Source organism: Ambystoma mexicanum, chromosome 10, assembly GCF_040938575.1.
Source record: "Ambystoma mexicanum isolate Mex_15411 chromosome 10, UKY_AmexF1_1, whole genome shotgun sequence".
Lineage (NCBI taxonomy): Eukaryota > Metazoa > Chordata > Amphibia > Caudata > Ambystomatidae > Ambystoma > Ambystoma mexicanum.
This window is the reverse complement of record NC_090932.1, coordinates 551,347,908-551,369,689: the sequence shown is the minus strand read 5'-3', so window position 1 is coordinate 551,369,689 and position 21,782 is coordinate 551,347,908. Positions and strand designations below refer to the sequence as shown.

The window sequence follows — 21,782 nt, the reverse complement described above, 5'->3', positions numbered from 1 at the left end:
CCCACCAAATCCAACTACTGCAATGCCCTCAGAAAGAGTGTTCCTTTCTTAGCAAGTAGTAGGCTGTCTTCCTCCACATCATATTCCTCAACAAATACTGTAACCACACAGCCTACTTCTGTGGGATACAAAATCCCACCAGCTACCTTTCAAGCAATAAAATAGGATGTTGATCCTATCTCTGGAAGACAACAGTCCTCTGTATATACTGCAACACACCACTCTGCAGGGGGAAGCAATGTTGACGTGCGTTTGAAGCTGCACTCAAGGAGCAAGAGAAACACTGCCCTGTTACTTAGAAGTAACACACACCCGCAACATCTTCCCCTGTCCACCTGTCCCTCCATATTAGTGCTTGGTGTCTCTTCCCTCTGTTCCCTCCTCACCTTACGTTCTAACCTCTCCTGCAAACATTTTTTTTAAAACAACAAAAGAAAGGTTCCTTTACGAACCACCTTTCACAGTTAAAAAATAGAACTAAAAATAAATCTTATAGACTCCATCTACTTTACATTTCTCAGTAAAGTACATAGACTCAATACATTTTTCCAACATTTCCATTAGAGTTTTGTGTTATGCTAATGGGAATAATGTGACTTTCATCCTACGTTCCAGTGACTGGAATGTGGGATAGCAGCCCGGCAGCCCAATTTATCAGCCAAAAGCGAAGTGTCTGTGTGCGCCCTGATGCCTGTGGGCTTCGGCACGTTATAAATAAATAACAAGGGCTTTGGAGGACTTCCTCCATTGAAGTCCCAAAGCGGGAACTCGGGATGCTAAAAAATTGATTTTTCTTCCTACAGCCAAATCCTTTTCCAAGATGGCCACCATGGAAAGAGAAGGCGGGGCTCCGTACAGAGCCCCTCTTCCCGTTCAATGGCAGCCTGCAGAAGGCAAAGTCAGAACCCTATGACCACTTTACCACAAGCACATTTTTTTTCCCTTTCAAACATATCCTACTTTCGAATAACTTTACCACATAGCCGGTCGCAGTTGGACATGGCCACTTTAACACCATGTTTCGTTCCTCGCGGTCATGGCCAGTAGCCAGATTGTCTGGGTCATGACCTTATACCATGACCCGGACAATCTGGCCACTGCCCATGGCCACAGGCTATACCTCAGTCACCAAAGGTATATCACTATTTTTTGTACCTACATTATTATATGTCAAAAAATAAAGCTGGGGCATGCTTTAAGGTCCTTGCTAATTCTCCTTACACAAGTCTGCTTGGAATCCGCCCACGTTTTATTTTTTCAAAAGTGTCAAAATGTATGTACATACAATAGTTGTATAACTAAGCCCCCACTTGACAAAATCCATTCAGTCTTTACTCAAACATTGAAGGTTGTGTCTATAATCTTTCTGAACACTTTTATTCACATTCGTCAAACGGCAGTTATAAGCCATCTAAAAATGTTGAGACCCCCGCTCTAATTTAGCCCCCTCTTGAGAAAATCCCACAAAACTTTACAAAACCATTTGTATCTAGATTTTAAATTGTTTTGCAAACTTGTGTGCAGATTCGTCAAATGGCACCACATTTATAAGCCTTTATAATATTTTGGGAACCCCCCTATAATTTTGTTCCCTCTTGACAAAACAGCTCCACGCTTTCCGAAACCATTCGGAATCAAGTCTAGAATAAAATCCCAAAATTTCATGCAGTTTCATTAAGTGGCGTCAAAGTTATAAGCCATCCAAGAACTGCTTTTCACCAACCCTGTAATGCAGAAATAGGCATAGATGTTCCTGAACATCTGAAGCGTTCGCAAATATCACAGGACTGTCTCCGAACATCAGGACTGTTCGCAGACTTCAGGGATGAAAAACACCAGTTTTTTGGTTTCTTACGGCCATATCCCACCCCATCCTCATCACCTCTCACCTCCCCAGAGATTATTTGATACGTTTGACAAGTGCAATGTTGTTTTTTTTATATGTTTCTACCGCGGTGACTGCGGACACCGGCGGATGTCCGTGAATCCAACATGGCGGGTGTTTCCAAAAATCTGACGCACTTCACGCTTTTCACCATCCAATCAGTGGGTGCATCCGATGTCCGCGGACATCACGGCACCCTATAGGCCAATCGAATGCCTGTCCGCGGAGCGAACAGGGAATGAGTCCACGGACCAAACCCAGATATCACTAATTCTTTTGGACCTACTTTTTGGTTGTTTTAAAAAAAGACTACTGGACGGATTTACACCAAATTTACAAAAGCATGCTTTTGGGATCAAACCGCCACTCCTGGTGCAAATTTGGTGAAAATCCATCCAGTGGTTGGGGCTATAAGCGTGAGCAAACATTTTTTCCAATATGTCAATGGAATAAATGATTTTTGGGTCCCCCACTATAACTTGGGGCCCCCTTGACGAAACCTCAACAAACTTGCCAAAAAAATTCAGACCGGCCATATACTTTTTTTGCACAGTTTGCTAAGGATTCGACCAGGGGGAGCGAAGTTATAAGCCGCCCAAAAAGTGCTCTTCCTATGAGTTTAGCAACTTAACCATAACTACGCGCCCACTACTGCTGGCCGTGTAATTTCCAATCAAAATAGATAGATGAATATTTCATACATTATCTAATATATAATGGAATTAAACTTAAATATTATTCCAAGTGACCCTCAACTTCCATGCACTTTTTTTTTTAAAGACGTTGAAAAGACATATACATACAAATCTTTCCAAAAAGCAAATCCAGATTATTTTGCCTGGTTACACAATGTAATGTCGAATTGTCTCTAATCCATTTCTTCCAAGTATGTCATGAATTTATTTTATTAGCATTAAATATGATCAGGTAAAAGAAACTTTGAAAAATGTCAATTTACATGAATAAAAACAAGTTTTTCCTTTTTTCAGGAAAATGCCACGATCGTCTTCGAAAATATTCAATCAGAGGAATGCATTGGAGAAAATAAATCCTAATGCGGATTAATTATTTCATATCAATAATTCTGCTATGCAAGAAACACTCGTGTTTCATTGTCAGAATTTATTTTTGAAAATACGGAGCAGGCAGACTTGCTCAGAGTCTTTCATGCAAGTCTATCTTAGGTTTGGATCTGACAAGAAACTCCATCCAAGGGATCGACCCAGCTTCTTAGACCTGAAGGAACCCCTGTAGTTCTAACTATTCAAGGAACATTACAACAATGAAGCAAAGGACAACCTTCTCTTTGAATACGGAACTGGGCTGAACCAGTTGCCCTCAGAAACCTAAAAAGTCCAAATTGACGGAGAGCAGCTGTGCTTAACTGCGGAGAGGATGATTTGCATACGTCGGTTTTAATAAGTGACCCTTCTTTAATTTATTTGCAATGATCAGATTTCCACATGCTACAAGGTGATCATAATGTCATAAGGTGACATACCAGGTAATAATGAAATATAATTGGCAGTAAAAACCCATTCTTCAATTACACTTTTTAAATAATGTTTGAAACTACGATTTCCTAGGGCATTATATCCTAATCAATTTTTTCCAAATCTGTACTTTTTCATGTTGTGCCGGTATGTCACACACACATTAGGTTGACAAAGATGATTAAAAAAAATATTTTGTGAACTAAACTTCAACATAGAATAAAGAATTCGGATCAAATTAATACACATTTGGGGTCATTTTAAATTACATGCACATTACGCAGAGAGGACCATGGCTGATAACACTTACCCATGGCCATCTGCTTATTATTTTGATTGGTTTGTGGTAGGGGTGTAAAAAAGGCATGGCAACCTGGGCACTCTCAGGTCCTGTTACACCCATACCCGAAATCAAGTGATAATGCCAGCCACTATGTGCGTGCAGAGCATCCTGCGTTATATTGAATCTCTATGGACAGGGGCAGTGAGCATGTGGATACTCCGGGGCCCTGGCATCCGCAGGAAAGGCCAGTTTCATGAAAGTGCCTATACTTACAATGGGACTTTTTTTTCCCAGGAAAACCAAAAGTCTATGCCCCGTCTATAGACTTTGTTTGCTTTTTACAGGTGTTAAATTGAGACATTATCGCTAGAGGATCAAGCTTCAACATTGGTAGATTTCATGACTGGAGCAGGGATGATGGGAAGAGTGGGGAGATGTAGAGTTTCTACTCCATGTACCTGCGCTGTGCATGAAATCTAGTGAACATGACTTGGAGCATACTTGGTAGGCGGAGTGCGTGCTTCCGACTGTAAATTATTTTGCTTTATGAGTTTGTATTATTTTGGAATATCACATTTGGTTGATGGTGCCAATATTGACTACCTCTGCCAGTAATTTTAGGCACAGATTTGAGAAACTGCATATTCTTCAGGAGAAAACGTGCAATAAAAAATTCTACATCTGTGATAGTAAACAGTTTCAATGAACATCTACATTATACACATAACATACTCCTACGTCCGATCCCCTTTTCTCCATACTGTATGGGCGTCCTCGCTAGGGATGGGATACAGAACCTTTATCACCAGAAAAATCATCTTCCCCTTTAAATTTAGATGTGCGCGGGGGCATGGCCCTGGGAGCATGTGCTCCCCAGACTCTGCCCACTAGTGCCACTCCTCAGTCCTCTTTTCCACGTCGACGGGAACGGACTGCTTTCACCAGCACTTCATGGTTAGGATACCGGCCTAATAATTCCACGCGCTCTTCCCCGGAGTAGTACTTTTGTCTTCTTTTTCTTTTTCATATCAGATACCGCTCTGTCCTCTGGTGCCATGCTCCTCCCCGGGGCATGTGGACGTCCACAGGCTTCAGCAGGTGCCCAGCCTGCAAGGGTCTCTTTCCTACGTCTGACGCCCACGCTCTCTGCCTCCACTGCCTTGGCCCTGTCGTTGGCTGGGAGGGCTGTACCGCGTGCAACGCACTAACACCGCATGCTCTGAAGAATAGATTAGCCAGGTGGAGGGTGCTCTTCGAGAAGTAGCCTCCGGAGGATCTAAATGCGTTTGTTAAGCAGAAGACCAGGCCCAAGCTAGGTGCACTGTTCCCCTCTGCACCCCGCAGAGGTGCTTCCTTCCCCAGGAAGCGGACGTAACTGGTGCTAGTACCAGCATACGTAACAAGGCTGATTCAGCTACCGGCCTCCAAGCCGAGGGGTCGCAAGATCATACCGGTGACTCCGCTGAAAGACCGCAAGGTTCTATTACCGGGTCTTAACCCAAGAGGTTACGCCTTAACATCAGACTGATGTCTGAGGGGGCGCCTGTATGCAGCACTACTGGCACCACAGCTGAGGGCACTCCGCCTACCATGCCCCGTCCTGAGGTGCAGGGTAGGACTCAACCTCCACCGCTCTGTGTCCTGGAGGAAGCCGGGCCCAGCGCTGCAAGCGCCACGACACAGGCACGTGGCATGCAGCTGGACAAAATGGCTGCCGCACAGGACAAAATGGCGCCTCGCCCGACACATCCCCCTTTGGGGAACAGGTAGGGGAACGAGTTTCCAGGTTGGACTGGTCATCGCCTGGCACTTGGCCCACGGCATATCCATCAGCATCCCAAGGTGGATACACCTCGCCACATACAGCAAGACAAGGTGCGCCCAGGTCCCAGCAACCTCCGGGCCCCGCCCCTATGCCGCCTCCTCCAAGCACTCTGCCGGCCTGTAAAGACAGGTTGTTTGACAAGTTCCTCGCCCTCATGAGGACCTCTGCAGATGGGCATCATCCTTAGGGATGTTATCAGGGACATGCTCTGCCCCTGTACAGCCGCTAGCACCCACAGCCACCTTGCCCTTGGTTCCAGCTCCTCCGGGCCCAATGCAGCCTCAGCTCTGCCACAGCAGCCGCAGCTCTGCTGCCGCAGCAGCCTGAGGGGCCTATCAGTATGCCACAGCTCCCGGCCCCAGCACTCCTCCAGCTGCTCTGGACCAGCAGGACACAATGGTGGACACAGATGAAGAGGAGGACCCCAAAACCCCATCGTCGGCCAAGGCATTTCACGAACGACTAGCAGACCTGGCTGAGTATCTGGCGATCCCTCAACCTGAGGTGGAGCAACCAGAAGCCGGGGTACTAGCAAAGGATCACACTACGCCCCTTGGCTAGAACGGGAATTCCAATGCAGAAGGGTGTGGTGGCGCTCGCCAAAAAAGGATGGCTCAAACCACACTCTACACAGCCTACCAATGCCAAGTATAGGCAAATGGAAGGGGACCCCCTCTTGCTGTTGGCACACCCCCAGCCACGTTCCTCTGTGAATACAGCTTCACTCTATTTAAAGCCACAATCGTCCTCAGCTACATCAGCCTCTGCACTCCTGGGTAAGGAGGAGAAAATCCTGGAAGAATATGGAAAGAAAGTCTATTCCAACTCTTCTCTTCATCTGCGCCAATCCAATGCAGATGCCATGCTGGCTACGGACAATCGGAGGCTCTGGTGAGAGATCGCTGATTTCCTTCCTGAGCTCCTGGTGCAGAGCCAGACACACTTCAAAGCTGTGCTGGCTGAAGCCAAAATAGTAGCGCAGGACATTATGGAATCCACGGTGGCTCACATTGACACCTCAGGCTGCATCATACATATTGCATCCGACATGAGAAGGACGGCTTTGCTACGAAGTTCAACCCTGATGTCCAGGCGCGTATTCTGGACCTTCCTTTCGAGGGGGGCGATCTGTTCCATTCTACTACGGATGAGGAATTAGATAAGAAGAGGAATAGTTTGCAGACTGCCAAGTGCTTATCGATCCTCACTAAGTCCAACCCCAAGGCATACAGCCAGTCGCACCAGCGCTCAGACAAGGGTCGGTCCTTCGGAGGAATCAGGGGCTTCCAGCAGAGATGATCCAGACAACCGGACAGATCCCTGAGCCGGCACAGGCAAAAGCAACACAAGGCGGCTCACAAGGGCTTTTTCCAGTCCCCCCTCCTCAGCCCCAGCCTCAGAGGGCAAAAAAGCATGACACAAACATCCCGATCCACGAGCCTCCGGTAGGGGACAGGCTTGCCCTTCATGCCCAACGCTGGTGGGCAAGGTTTACGGACCCATGGATCCTCTTGGTAGTATCCACGGACTTCCGGCTGCCTATCCCTCTGTCTCCTCTCTCTTCCCATCCGCTCCCACAGATTGGTACAGGATCTCTGTTGGTGGAAATTTGCTTGCTCGTAGAGAGTCAGGTGGTGGAGGAAGTCCCAGCCTCTCAGTGGGATCTGGGCTTCTATTCATGGATTCTCACCATAAACAAGAAGAACCAGGCTGGCCTGAGAGTTGTATTGGACCTTTCCACCTTAAACCTTTCCCTTCCTCTTCAAAAGTTCGAGATGGTTACTGCAGCGCCTATAGCGGAGACATTGTGTGCGGGAGACTGGATGTGCTCCCTGGATCTGAAGGATGCATACCTATACGTCCTGATCTGGCAAGCCCATCAGTCCTTTCCGAGGTTCAGGAACATGGGTTTTCATTTCCAATAGAAGGTTCTGCCATTTGGCCTCAATTCAGCCTCCAGGATCTTTACAAGACTGATGAACGTGGTGGCAGCCCTGCTCAGGGCCACCACGTCTATCCATAATTAGACGACTGGCTCGTCAGGCAGGGCAAGGTCTCCAGAGGCAGTCCAGCACACCATCCGCCCTTATGAACACACTGCATGAGCTGGGATTTTCCATCAATCTCAAGAAGTCACAGTTGGAGCGCACGCAGAGTTTAACCTTCCTGGGTTTTATCTGGAATACAAGCTCTGAGAGGATTTTCTCCTCAGAGGACACCATTGCAGCCATCAAGAGGGCCACAGGGCACTTTCCCAGCAGAGCAATGACCTCGGCATGGTGGTACCAACACCTTTTAGTCATCATGGCAGCTTATCTCCTAGCAGTGGCGCATACCAGGCTCAAAATGCGGCGATTGCAATTGCACTTCGCAGCCTCCTGGAGTCAGGTGAAGGGTTCCCAGGCAGAACTGGTCAGCATCCCACATCATCTCCACCAACAACCTACGGATAGGCAGGCCCTTCCGTCAACCAGCACTTCAGGTCACCATCACCACAGACTCATCCCTACGGGGCTGGGGAGCTACCTTGGGCAGCCAGTGTCACCTGAGTATGCTCCCGTCAGGAGCATGCGGCCCACATCAACTGGCTCGAGTTGATGGCCATCTGGCTCGCTCTCAAAGCCTTCCTCCCGATGATCAGCGGTAGGGCTATCCTCATTTAGACAGACAGCTCCACCAGCATGTACAACATCAACAAGCAGGGTGGCACCAGGTCTCCTCCCCTCTGCACTCTGGCAGTGAGCATTTGGGAATGGCCTCTGCTAAAGGACATGCTTCGAATGGATTGTATCCTCCAACGTATTCCACATCTTTGACATGGAATGTCCACAGCTGTGCTGCTTCAGACATTCTTCGGCAGAGGGCGTCCTGCGTCGATGGCGTTGGGTCGATGTCCCTCGAAGGCCTCCGTCGAGGGGGACGTCATCAGATGTTATAAGTAGGACGCACGGCGCCCGTAGCCTCAGTTCTGTTTTTTACGCAAACGTATTTGCTTCGAGAACTCGGCACACCTTGTGTTATCTACTTTGATAATGTATTCTTCTACCCCTACGACCACGCGGTCGGGCTTTAAAAAGTGCAGGGACTGTAAATCCAAGATGTCCATCACGGACCCTCACCGTATCTGCTTGTGGTGTCTGGGTGAGAGCCACGTCACGGACGACCGCTAGAAGTGCCAGTCGTTGACTGCCAAGGCCTTACGGGAGCGTAAGGGGAAGTTGCAGGTAGGTCAGGTAACCAAACCCCGTACATCCAGTAAACCTGCTGCTCTTTCCACAGATGACTCGAGGGGTGACTCTCCCCGACGGAGATAGTCCAGGAGGCACTCCCGCAAGCGACATCACTGGTCACCTTCCCCGTCCTCGTCGGATGACGGCTCTGAGAGGAAAGTGGCTTGCCTCACTAAATCCTCTACTCCGCAGGAGTGGGAGGCATTCAGGGAGAAAATGCTGGAGATTTTTCAATCCCAGGGCACTGTCCCATCTGCGCCTTTGGTTGAAGCCAGCAGGGAACGGTCTCAGTCCGATGCTAGTGCGGCAGATCGCCAGAGACGTGCCAGATCCAGGTCGCGATCTTCATCCCCAACGAAACCGTCGAAGTCTGGGAAGGTGTCGAGGAAGGTGTTGATGCCATCAGCACCGTGCCCATTGAGTGTGGCTGTCGGGGCCTTGCCCTCGGTCAGGCCCTTGGTGCCGTTGACACCGAAGCCGTCGGCGCCCTGGACGCCATCGGGGCCTACAGGCCTGAATTTGCCAGTGGAGGCCCCTAGAGCTGTGGATCCTCAGAGGAAGGCTCTGTCTACGGTGAGCCCGTCTCCTGACTCCAGGTCTGCCCCTGTAGCTAGGAGGGAGTTCTTTCATTCTCTACAGGATATCTATGAGGATGAGGAGAGGTCTGATGTGGACTTGGAGCCTTTTGATGCTCCTGGTGACACTCCTGAAGCTCCTGACATGGTCTTTTTTGAGGACAGTCAGCTGGAGGGTCTGCGTCAATCTTTACATGATGCCAGTGGCATGGACACGTCTCCTGAGATGGAATGTTGTCCCATTCCTCCAGATAGGGACAACAAGCTCTTCGATAGATGGGAACACAAGGTATTTTCGGCTGGGACTATGGCTCTTAAATCAGCCAACTCCACTTGTGCCTTGGCCAAATTTTCACACACTCTGTGGAATTGTGTCTCTCTGGCAGCTGAGAATATTCCCGAAGGGGAAGAAAGGGATGGGTTCCTTGCTATTGTGCAGGATGGCAAGGATGCCATGTATGACTCCCTTCAGTCTGGGTTGGACACAGCGGATAGTGTCAGTCGATCCATGGCTGCGAGCACCGTGATACACAGGTTTGCTTGGTTGCGGAAGTTGGGCTTTGCACCGGATGTGTGATGGTGCTCATTTGTTTGGCAGCAAGGCTGACGAGAGCCTTGAGAGGTTGCAGACCTCCAAAGCAACTGCTAAATCTTTGGGTGCAGCTGTGCGTCAACCTCCGCCTTTTCATCCTAGGGGACAGCAGTGGAGGGGTTCCTTTGTTACTACTCCTCTTTTGGTAGAGTGACACGAGCGGCCAGTCAATGGGGCCACCGTAAGGATCTTCACGGGGGACGAGGTGCCAAAGCCGCTCAAGCAGCTGCCTCTTTGCCTTCAGGCGCTGCCACAGCCACTCCGAAACAGCTATGGCGCCAGGTCTCATTGTTCTCCGGTTGGGGGCAGACTGGCTCAGCATTCCGAAGAGTGGCGTACCATTACTTCAGATGCGTGGGTTCTGGAAACAATAGCCCACGGCTATTGCCTACCCTTCCTAAATCGGCCTCACAACAATCCACTGGTAAAACTCTCTTTGAAGATTCTGGATCCGCTCCTTGTGCAGGAAATCTTGACCTTGCTGGAGAAAGGCGCTATAGAACTAGTGCCTGTGGCAGAGAGGAACAAGGGCTGGTATTACCCATATTTTTTGATTCCCAGGAAAGACGGAGGACTGAGACCCATCTTGGACTTGCATCGCTTGAACAAGTTCCTCAGGAAGGAGAAGTTCAAGATGGTCACTCTTTTTCAAGTCCTTCAGGCCCTTCGGCTTCAGGATTGGTTGGTGTCATTGGACCTACAGGATGCTTATTTTCATGTGCCAATCCATACAAAGCACAGAAAATACCGGAGGTTGGCAGCTTACACTTTCAGTTTCAGGTCCTGCCATTCGGGTTACCCTCCGCCCGAGGGTCTTCACCAAGCTCATGATGGTGGTGGCAGCGTATCTCAGGAGAGGGGGGGTTCACGTCTACCCCTACCTGGATGACTGGCTGATCTGAGCGCGTTCACCCGAACAGGCCTTGGATCATCTCACCCTCACCTGCCACTCCCTTCACAAGCTGGGCTTCTCCCTCAATTTCAAGAAGTTGAATATGACACCTACCCAACAGATCCAGTACATCAGGGCTGTGTTGGACACATCCTTGGGGAAGTGCTCGCCTCCCAAGGTGAGGGCTCATCACATTGTCCAGATGGTCGACAAATTTCAACAACATGCCCAGAGTCTCTCGGCTTTCGAATTCTTATGATTGCTCGTCCTCATGGCATCCTGCATTTTTCTGGTGCTGGAGGCCAGACTGCGGATGACATCCCTTCAATGGGCCCTCAGGACGCAGTGGTCCCAATTCTCGGGCAAGATGTCGGATCTCCTTCAGATTCTGCTCATGGGATCTTCTGTGGTGGCCCAGCGAAGGGAATCTGATGAAGGGAGAGCCAGTTTGGCAACCATGGCCGGAGGTGACGATAGTGACGGATGCTTCCCTCACAGGATGGGGGGCTCACGCCAATGAGCTGACCACCAGCGGTCGTTGGTCTCCATCGGAGTCCAGACTTCAAATAAATTTGGAGCGGAGGGCCATTACGTTAGCCCTTAAGGCTTTTCTTCCATTTGTACACAGGAAGAGTGTCCTCCCCATGACAGACAACACAGTGGCCATGCATTACCTCAACAAAAGGGGGGGTGGGGTGGGTTGGATCACTCCCGCTGTGCAGAGAGGCGATGCAGCTCTGGTTCTGGGCAGTACAGCAGGGAATCTCACTCTAGGCAGTTCATCTGGCCGGAGAGGAGAATGTGGCGGTGGATGCTCCGAGCAGGCAGAGCGCAGTCTCCCATGAGTGGGAGTTAGCTCTGGAAGTCCTACAGGAGATCTTCACCCTTTTGGAACCCCTCAAATGGATCTGTTCGCGACCGGTGCCAACCGGAAGTGCGAGACATATTGCTCAATGGAATTTCCTCCGAGAGGAGCTTTAGGGGACACGTTTGTCGTGGATTGGTCATTCCCACTTCTGTATGCATTTCCTCTGGTCCCTGTCATTCCTCAGGTTCTAAGGAGGTTGCGGAGGTTCGGGTCCTACATGATCCTAATTGCTCTGGATTGGGCCAGGAGAGTGTGGTGCCCAGACCTTCTAGAAATGTCCATCTGTCCTCCATGCCGTCTTCCCTACAGAGAGGATGTTCTCTCGTGCGGGGGTTGGGTTCTCCATCCAGAGGTTAAGACTCTCAACCTTCACGCTTGGTTTCTGAAAGGATGAGATATAAGGATTGGGACCTCCTGGATGACGTGATGGAGGTGTTGCTTTCGGCCAGGCGTCCGCAACCAAATCCCTGTACCGTTGCCGTTGCCATACGCTTTGCGACTGGTGCAGAGGACACAATGTCGATGCTTGTCAGTGTTTCATTCTGATGGTTCTTTCTTTCTTGCCTTCTTTGGCCCACAAGGGTCTTCAAGTGGGTACCATTAAAGGTTACCTGGCAGTGCTGTGTATTTTCAAGTGCTCGTCTGAAGAATGTTCTTATTTTAAGATTTCTTTGACTACCCAGTTTCTAAAAGGGCTCACAAATGTGTTCCAGCCGTTCCGTTTTCAGGTGCCGGTTTGGGATCTGAATCTAGTCTTGAAATTCTTGATGGGTGATCTGTTTGAACCTTTGCACTCTTGTCCTATGAGACTGTTGACCTTCAAGAAAGTTTTCTTGATTGCAGTTACATCTGCTTGCAGAGTGAGCGAGTTGCAGGCACTTTCGTCTATACCACTCTTTACTGTGTTCCACAGGGATAGGGTTGTACTGAGGGTACATCCTTCTTTCCTACCTAATCTAGCGCCTGAGTTTCTTTTGAGCCAGAAGATGGTACTTCCTGCTTTCTATCATCATCCTACTCATCCTGGTAAGGAAGAGGAGAGACTCCATAGGTTGCACCCTGGGAGAGCTTTGAGCTTTTATATTTCTAGGATGTCCAGGGTCAGAGTGAACGACCAACTTTTTGTGGGATACACTGGACACCGATTGGGCCAGGCTGTTACCAAACAGACCTTGTCCAGGTGGATTATCCTCACCATTTCTGAATGTTACAGATTGGCTGGCAAGGACCCTCCTGAGGGTTTGCAAGCTCACTCCACCAGGGACGTGGCTACAACGGGCAGTTCCTGTTAAAAACATTTGTGATGCTGCAACGTGGTCTTCCATCCACACCTTTGTCAAGCATTACTCCCTGGATACTTTTCATGGTCAAGATATGCCCTTTGGTAAAGCAGTGCTCTATTCTGACATCTGATTGGGTATATCCAAGTTCTTCTCCCTCCTCCGTTCACTGATACTGCTTTGGGAGTCTGTCAAAGATGTGGAATACTTTGGAGGATACAATCCATTCGAAGAACAAGTTACTTACCAACTGGTTACCTTCTTTCGACTGGATGTTCCTCCAACGTATTCCACATCGCCCTCCCAGCCTGCCCCTCTGAAGATTGTCCCATGCTATTGCAGCTTACGTTCCCACAAGGCTATGCGCAGTCATGGAGGCTTGGTGTGCGGTTATGGCACACGTTGTGGTGGGGAAAAAAGCATGAACTGAGGCTACGGGCGCTGTGCGTCCTGCTTATAACATCTAATGACGTCACCCTCAACGGAGGCCTTCGAGTGACATCGACCCAATGCAGGACGCCCTCTTCCGAAAAATTTCCGAAGCAGCACAGCTGTGGACATTACATGTCAAAGATATGGAATACGTTGGAGGAACATCCAGTTGAAAGAACGTTACCAGCTGGTAAGTAACATGTTCATCTGGCAGCAATACAACTCCCGGGGGAGTCTAACCTGGTGGCGGACAGGCTCAGCAGGCTGGGTGCGGAAAATTACGAGTGGCAGTTGGACAAACAGGTCCTTCAGGTGATCTTCGACAGGTGGGGTCATCCTCGGGGGATCTCTTTGCCACCTGGTCAACAGGAGGTACCCCCAGTTTGCGTTTTGGCAGGGACAGGGTAGGGGTTTGCGGGGCAACGCGATGCAGATCCAGTGGAACAACATGAACGCATATGCCTTCACTCCTACTCGCCTGGTCCACAGGGTAGTCTGCAAGAACAGCGAGTTCAGGCACCTCCGTATCATCCTGATAGCTCTCTGGTGGCCAGCAAGGCCATGGTTCTCGGAACTACTCAGCCAGTCGAATCAGGCACCGGTACACCTTCCACTGGGCCCAGCACATCTACTCTCTCAGCAGGGAGGTACGGTCATCCACCCCGCCCCCCAGAAGTTAGCCCTTGCAGCGTGGTTCCTGAACAAGTCACACTGAGGCATCTGCATCTGTCACAGGCTAACGCAGACATTATACTAGGAGTGATGCTACCAGGAGCCAGTACAAAAGCAAGTAGACCAGGTTCTGTCACTGGGCGGAATCAAAGGAGGTTGATCCATTGACCTGCACGTTGTACTACGTGCTATCCTTCTCTGCGCACCTTGCACACTCAGGGTGCAGGTAGACACATGCCGCACCTCTCTGGCGGCCATTGGAGCCTACCGGAACTCGGAGGAGGAGGTATTCTCCTCCTCTAATCCGATGGTTAAAAGACACTTGGTGGGCATGACCAAGCTTTATCCACCAATCAAGAAACCACACCTGGTGTGGGACCTCAACATGGTCTTGGGCGCCCTGGCGCATAAACCATTTGAGCTTATGGCGTTTGCGGACATCAGGCTAGTCACCATTAAGACGGCCCTCTTGGTGGGTTTTACCTCAGCACGCCGGATCAGCGTAATTCAGGCCCTGGTGGATTTCAGAGCCCTATACTACATTTCATAAGGACAAGGTGGTGCTTAGAACTCACCCTGCATTCTTACCTAAGGTTGTCTGCCCCTACACAAGGAGATAATGTTACCAACTTTCTTTGCGGACCCTAACGATGACGTGCAGAGAGTATTGCACTGTCTGGATGTCAGGCGTGTGCTAAGATACTACCTGGACATGACCAAGAGCTTCTGCAAATCAGAGGCCCTCTTTGTCACCTTCAGGGGCTCAAAACCTGGCTTTTAGGCCACCAAAGCTTCCATAGCAAGGTGGATGGTTGCGGCCATCAAGGAGGCGCATCAGGGGGAACACAAGCCTCTGCCAGCAAATATGCATGCCCACTCCATCAGAGCTAAAGCCACGGCGGTTGCTTTCCAAAGGCACCTTCCGTGACAGGTTATCAGCAAGGCAGCAACATGGGCGACTCCCTCAGCCTTCTGCAAATACTACTGCTTGGATGCTGGCTGCAAATTGGACGCAGCATTTGGTCAGGCAATGTTAAGGAACTTATTTTCTTAAGAGGGGCACCTCTCCACCCAGGGGCTACATTCAGTTGTAATAGCCCATACAGTAGGGAGGAAAGGCGACGAGACGTAGGAGTAATTATAGGTTACTCACCTTAGTGACTAACGTACTCCTAGTCCATAGTCCCCTCTCCTCCATATGTCCCACCGTCCTCCCCCTAATAAAACTGGTGTCATTGGGCAATGTTAATATTGTTGACGCGTGAAAGGGAACTAAGGAGTGGCACTGGTGAGCGGAGTCAGGGGAGCGCATGCTCCCAGGGCCGCATCCCCACGCACATCTAAATTTAAAGGGAAAGATGCTTTTTCTGGTGAAAAAGGTTCTGTCTCCCGTCCCTATGGAGGGGTGCCCATACAGTATGGAAGAAAGGGGACTAGGAGTACATTAGTCACTACGGTGAGTAACTTATAATTTATCTAATTAGGAGTCCAAATTGCCAAGTGTCACATTTATTTATAAATGAGATCACCTTAAATACCATAAGCACCCGGCACGGGGGAACCAGCCAATCTGGTGGCGAGAAACACGGTTCAAAACCTACAATCTCAGCCCGCGTTTGAAGGCTTGATGGCTGGTTCTCCTAGCCGCCATCTTCCCCCCACCCTCTGTCCCCTTATTTATTTTTTGACCATTTTCAACCCCTCTACTCAACCCCACTTAACTGTGTGTTGCGGCAGCGCAGGCTGCCACCGCAGCAGCTTTCCAGCTTCTCCGGCCACTATGGAATAAGAAGAGGAGCTCCGTGTGGAGCCCCGCCTTCCCTTTCCATGGCGGGCATCTCAGGTGTCCCGTTCAATGGCTGTTCTATTTTTTTTTTTTTGCACCCTGGTTACCGCTTTGGTAACCCGGGGTGCTAATGGTGTTAAGCCCCCGTCGTTCGAAGGGCTGGAACGGGGTTAACAACCCAGACCCGTTAACATGGGCTGTCGGGCCACTACCCCTGTTCCAGCCCTTGGAACGGGGGCTTAACGCCACAATAAACTCCAAACCAACTTGTATGCAGAACCAACAAATGGAAATAATTGATTACATTCCTTAAACTTCCATCATCAAAGTATAATGAAATGTCTTTGTTTTAACAAACTCATGAGATTATTTCCCAGGCATTACTTTCAACAGTTTATTTGGCTCTATGTACTATTTCTGCATTTTGAATGCAGCACACAAAAAAGACTGATATTGGGCGATTTTGTGCGGCCTACAAATACACAATTATCACACTTCATGCTGGGTTTCAAACCCCCACCACCATCATCATCACCCAGTAAGCTGATCCCCTGTCCGGTCCCACCCTCCCCCTCCTGGCTCGGTTCACCGCCAACAACGTTTTAGTTACATGCTGCCTCCCTTCCTGCCCAAAGCATTTCCCCTCAATCCCCCAACATACTGGCACGGACACACAGAAACAAGCTCACCGTTACCTGCTGCTCCCACGCCCCCTCCCCTCCCTACCACAAACATTCCCCATCCTCCTCTATACAGACAAACACACACACGCATACAACACATACCTGGGATGCCCGCGACTTCCCACTTTCGGTCCGACCACGCCTGTCAGCCCCCGCCCGCACTTGTATATAGGCGCATTATAAATGCCTTTTCATATTCTATCACTCATGGGCATCCAGGGGTGTGACAATTCACTTCAAAAAGACCGCTCTGAGCGGTCCATGGGCTGTCTTTCTAAAGCAACCTTTTTTTCATTTTTGACTAAGTGAAAACAATGTCACTTAGTACTGTTCATTTGTGGTGTCATTGCTATCCTTTTATCTTCACTCTTTGCAGTAACTTTGTAAAATGTATAATTCTCAATCATGTTGTTTTGAACAGATCATCAACTAGTCCCAAACTTACTTGCCTGTACTTAAGTATGTTCTATATGTCTTTATTTCTCTACTCCAATACTAAATAACTGCATGTGAGGGTGCTATGGATTATCCCAGTTATGGGTCTCAATTCATTAAGTTCTGCCAATATCTCGTGAGAGTCATTGCACCATTTTCCAAGATCTTGCAAAATACTGATATCAGATAATCTTTATCTGTGTCAGATAGTAAATAAAATGTATATATTTGCAAACATGTGAATAAAAAGAGCAATACAAGGGGCGCATGTCCAGCAGCCATGCTGTAAAGAAGTGAGCCCAGAGAGCTCCCGCGGGAACCGTAGATAAAGATAAGCCCTACAGCGAAAGAAACAAGAGAGTGCAGCAGAAAATACAGCATTACCTTCCCCAACTGCTGAATGGTGCAGGGGAGGGTGAGAAGGAAATCATTGGGCGCCGGGAAAGCGAGCCCACTAGAGTGCAGAGTCTGCAAGAAAATGGCACCTGCCTCCTGGGCACCCGCTCGTGTGAAGAGCGAGGCGGTAGACTACTGACCGAAGCAGCCATGAGCGCTGTATGGAGGTTAGGTGAGAGCCAGACAAGAGTGCCAGGACTGCAACCAAGTGAGGGGCAGCGGAGCAATGCACAGGAAGCTGCAGGTGGAGTTGCATGGACGAGGAGGTGGCCAGCTGTGCAGATCAAGGTGGTGAGAGCCCCGGCTGCCAGGGCCACTGCTGAGAGGGGGAGCAAGAGAAGAGCCGGCCTCCGTGGATCGCAGAGAGGAAGAGCACAGATGGCCCGGGCAGCAGCGGCTAGTGACGTGCAGCGGATGATAGCTGTGCGGTGTGGAGGAGCACATGCAGCGGCGGTGAGCAGAGGTGCAGTGGCAGACAGCGGTGCCCCGCTGGGAGGCATACCGGATCCCTGGAGCACCGCAGGGCAAACGTGGGCAGAATAAGGAACGGAGGCGCAGGGACAAGCCTGCCTCAACTGGAGTGCTTGGGGAAGCGACAGCCCAGGGGTGCAGGCAGTGGGGGCCGTGAGAAGGCAAGGGATTCAAGGCAGGAGGACTAGGACCATAAGAGGAAGGAGGAGGCCTGGTGTGCAGGTTATCTGGGGAAGATGAGACTGGAGGCACAGCGCGCACCCAAGCAGTGCAAGCGGTGGAGGCTAGCTCTTGGGCAGTAGGGAGTGCCGGTTGACACAAGAAGGCCTGAAGAGAATGAGAAGAGCAGTGGCAACACGCAGGAGGCAGGTAACCAACTTCCTGCGCCTTATCAACTTCCTTTCTTCTCCCAATGTCCCTTCTCTCCCCTCTTTGGCTCCTCTACTTCCCTCCTCCTCAGCCACCTTGACGGCTTCCCATGCTTCTTCTACGGCCACCCCTCTGGCACTCAGCTCCACTCCCTTGCCTACCTTGCCCTCTCCTCCTTCCTCCTCTGCCCACCCTCGGGCCCTCCATCACTTCCTCAGGGTGTACTTCTGACCTGTACCCCTCCACGGAAGTCTTTCAAAGGTGGCAACTTGCTCCACATTTCACTCTCAACTCTTGCTCACCTGTCAAACACTCCTCCGACATTTGCCGTCTCCCGGAAAAACTTGATCTGGATGTCCTCGGTCTGACCGAGACGTGGTTCACAGCCGGCTCTGTCACGAGCTTTGACACTCTCATGCCTGATGGCTAAAAGATTCTCTCTCTGCCGAGAACAAACCTTCTCGGTGGGGGTGTAGCCTTGATCTCTCTCTCTCCCCACCCCATGTGGCCACTATCAATCATCTGCCCAGCCACGTAACCACCTTCCTCTCTGAGTGGGTGGATCGCTCCTCCTCCCTCCTTGCCTCTCCCTCTTAGCTTCTCCTCCTCGGAGACCTTAACATCCATCTGGATGCTTCTTTTCCTTCTGCAGGAATCTTTCGCAACCTCTGCGACTCTCTCTGTCTCTCTTCTTCCCTCTGGCCTGACTCACTCTCCAAGGCACACTCATTATGTTCGGATATTCTCAGACCTCTCCCTCTCCAACTCTCTCACCACTCCTCTCTCCTCTCTCCTGGAGTGACCACTTTCTCCTTTCCTCCAATCTCTCTCTCTCTCTACCCCCATGGCCAAGCCAATCCCAGCACTGCCACCTACTTTCTTGGTCATTCGACCCATGAAGCGTGTGTCAGTTGAGGCTTTCGTCACTACTTTCTCTCCTCCATCTGCATCCTTTGGCTGACACACCTCCTGACAAAGCCCTCTCTAACCTCCATCTTTCTATCTCTGACACTCTTGATGTACTTGCCCCTGTCATGAGGATTCACTTGAAGCCTAAATCCAAGTGCAACTCTTGGTACGACTCAGACCTCGTCACCCTGAAACGCAAGTGCATGGTGGCCGAGAGGAAGTGGAAGGCTACTGATGCACCCTCCCACAAACTGGCCTGCCACCTGCTCCAAAGGCAGTACAGACTCTGTCCTCACCAAGAAGAGAGCACACATTCAAGCCTGCATCTCTGTGACATCTAACAATTTGACCAAACTCTTCAAATCTGCAAGGAGCTGGTCAACCCTGCTGCACTCTCTACCTCACCTATCTCTTCCTAGACCCTCTGCACTGCCCTGGCCTCTCATTTCATCACTAAAGCTCAGGACATCCTGTCCACCCTCTCTTCCTCTTCCTCTTCCATGCCTGGCCCACCTTTGGTCTCCTCTCCTCCTACCTTCTCTTCCATTCCCTTGTTCACCCCACATGATATTTCTAGACAAGTTAGATCTATGAAAGTCTTGTCAAAACAGGTTGTTCCCTGTTCTTCCAAAACCATCAAGGACCACATCAACACTCTTGCTCCAGCACTGGCTAATTTCTGAAATCACTTTTTTGCCACTAGGCCTTTCTCCTCCCCCTGAAGCACTCCCTTGTGCACCGCCGCCTCAAGAAGCCTTCAGCCGATCCTTCCTCTCAGGCTAACTATCGCCCTATCTCTATCACTCCTTTGTTGGGCAAACTCTTGGAAAAGCTGGCCATCTCCCAGCTTAACCTTCACACTGAATCTGTTGGTTATCTCCATGGCCATCAGTCTGGCTTCAGAGCGGTCAGAAGCACGGAAACTGCTCTCCTGAACATCCGTGAAGACCTGCTCCCCAACCTTGACTCTAACCTTCCTTCTGTCCTCATTCTCCTTGATTTTTCTTCTTCCTTCTGTTAGTCCCCAAATATACCTTGGGGGGTGTGGATCACTATGCCCCCTGCTCTTGTATCTCAGGGAAATTGTGCACTGTGTTACTCCTAAGTTACTATACTATGGACACACAAACATAAGACACAAAGAAAACACATGAATCGATTCAACAATAAAAACACCTTTATTCATACACAGCAATGCATGATACAAACACTACTATAATGCAAATCTCGAATTTGCACCTTTTATACTCTGGGTGCAAATCTACAATGCAATGCAATAACTTTAAGCCTTACAGGCTTCTAATGCAAGCAATCTGATAGCAATGTATCCAGTCCTTCTGGATCTATCATGTCTAATGCAATCTAATACAAGCGTCAGCATTCCTCTCCAATCCACACCAGACTTCACTCTCTCTCTCTCTCTCTCTAAGACAATCCCTGTCTGATTACCCCATCTATCAAACCCAAAGCTCTGTGTGAGTGTCTGTCCTAATTCCCCATGCACGTGTCTTATTCAGCAATACTCCCCTCTTGCCATGTGCTGCAGGCTGCCCCCACCGATCTGCATCTCCCCTTTCTCCTTTCCTGCTACCTCTGCCAGATCGATCTGCATCAGCTCTCATCAGAATGCTTCCCCCATGTTTCCTCTCTCAGAGAGCAGCTCCATCCAAAACTCCCTTGATCTCAGAGTCAGCTCCATCTACATACTAAAATCTCAGAGCCTCACCTCTGGTTATACTATTCAATGACGTACATAAATCTCTATGGTTACATGAAGCATTCACTCATTTCTCTCTGTCAGCATTTCTAAATCCGAGCAGTGCCTAAATGTCTGTGATGGACTGCGTGTACTTGTCATTGTGACATTTGTACATCATATCTAGTACCATGCTATCTGTGTTACGTGTTACCATACTCTTATCTCCCATATTCCTCTATTCACTCCACTGAAATCCCTCTCTTCTGTCTCTGTGCAAAGCTCCTTGCTGCATGGCCCCCACCTTCTCTGTCTGCGAACACCAGCCCAGGCAGGCCTAATAAGCCAGCCCGTTTCTGTTTCTCCACTCGGACAAGAGTCACGTTATCTGTGTCTGAACAACCAAACTGTTTACGCATTCCTCGTACACTGTAACTCATAACATTTCTCCGCAGAACCAAGTGGTGCTTCACTTCTGTCTTTCTCATTCAGGATGGCTTCAAAATGCCATAGGCCTCATGCTTTCTAGCGTTTACTCTCTCTCACAATGGCAAGCGCTATACTCAATGTCTCAGTGCACACTCATGCTTGTCTCTACTGCAATACATACATAATACATAACATATCTCTACATGTCTGTACAAGTATAACATGTGTCTCTACATGGCACTAGCAAGGCACTTCATTCTCTAGCAAATGCAAATGGCTACATATATGTGGATAATGGATAACTAAATCCCTAAATGGGTAATGATTCTCTAATGATAACAAACCAGGCTTCTCCATAATATCTGGTTTCACAAATCTCTCCTCTTGTCATTATTATTTTTTTTTTTTTAAACGTATTTTATTAACTTTTGTTGCATTACATACAAATGGTGACGGAGGAAAAGAAAAACAAAACCATGAGAACAAATTAACCTAATAACCTAAACAGTCTTCGATTTTTGCTATATGGTTTTCAAGTTCAGTTTGGGCCGGTGGTCTAGAGGGCTGGAGTTTCGGGACGC

General features: G+C 49.4%; 1 protein-coding gene across 6 annotated transcripts in view; it reads left to right on the top strand.

The window, feature by feature from the left end:
- SNED1 (sushi, nidogen and EGF like domains 1) overlaps window positions 1-21,782 on the top strand; it is a 3,218,914-nt gene that overhangs the window by 3,127,363 nt on the left and 69,769 nt on the right. For 4 of the 6 annotated variants that reach the window (XR_011276038.1, XM_069618133.1, XM_069618131.1 and 1 more), the window contains one exon: window positions 2,875-3,620. Coding sequence is in view for 1 of the 6 variants with exons in the window: in XM_069618133.1 (XP_069474234.1) it covers window positions 2,875-2,950 (76 nt within the window). In the remaining 5 variants the exon portion in view is untranslated. Of the gene's footprint in view, window positions 1-2,874; window positions 3,621-21,782 lie in introns of those variants that run through there. The other 2 variants (XR_011276037.1, XR_011276036.1) reach the window with 1 other exon arrangement.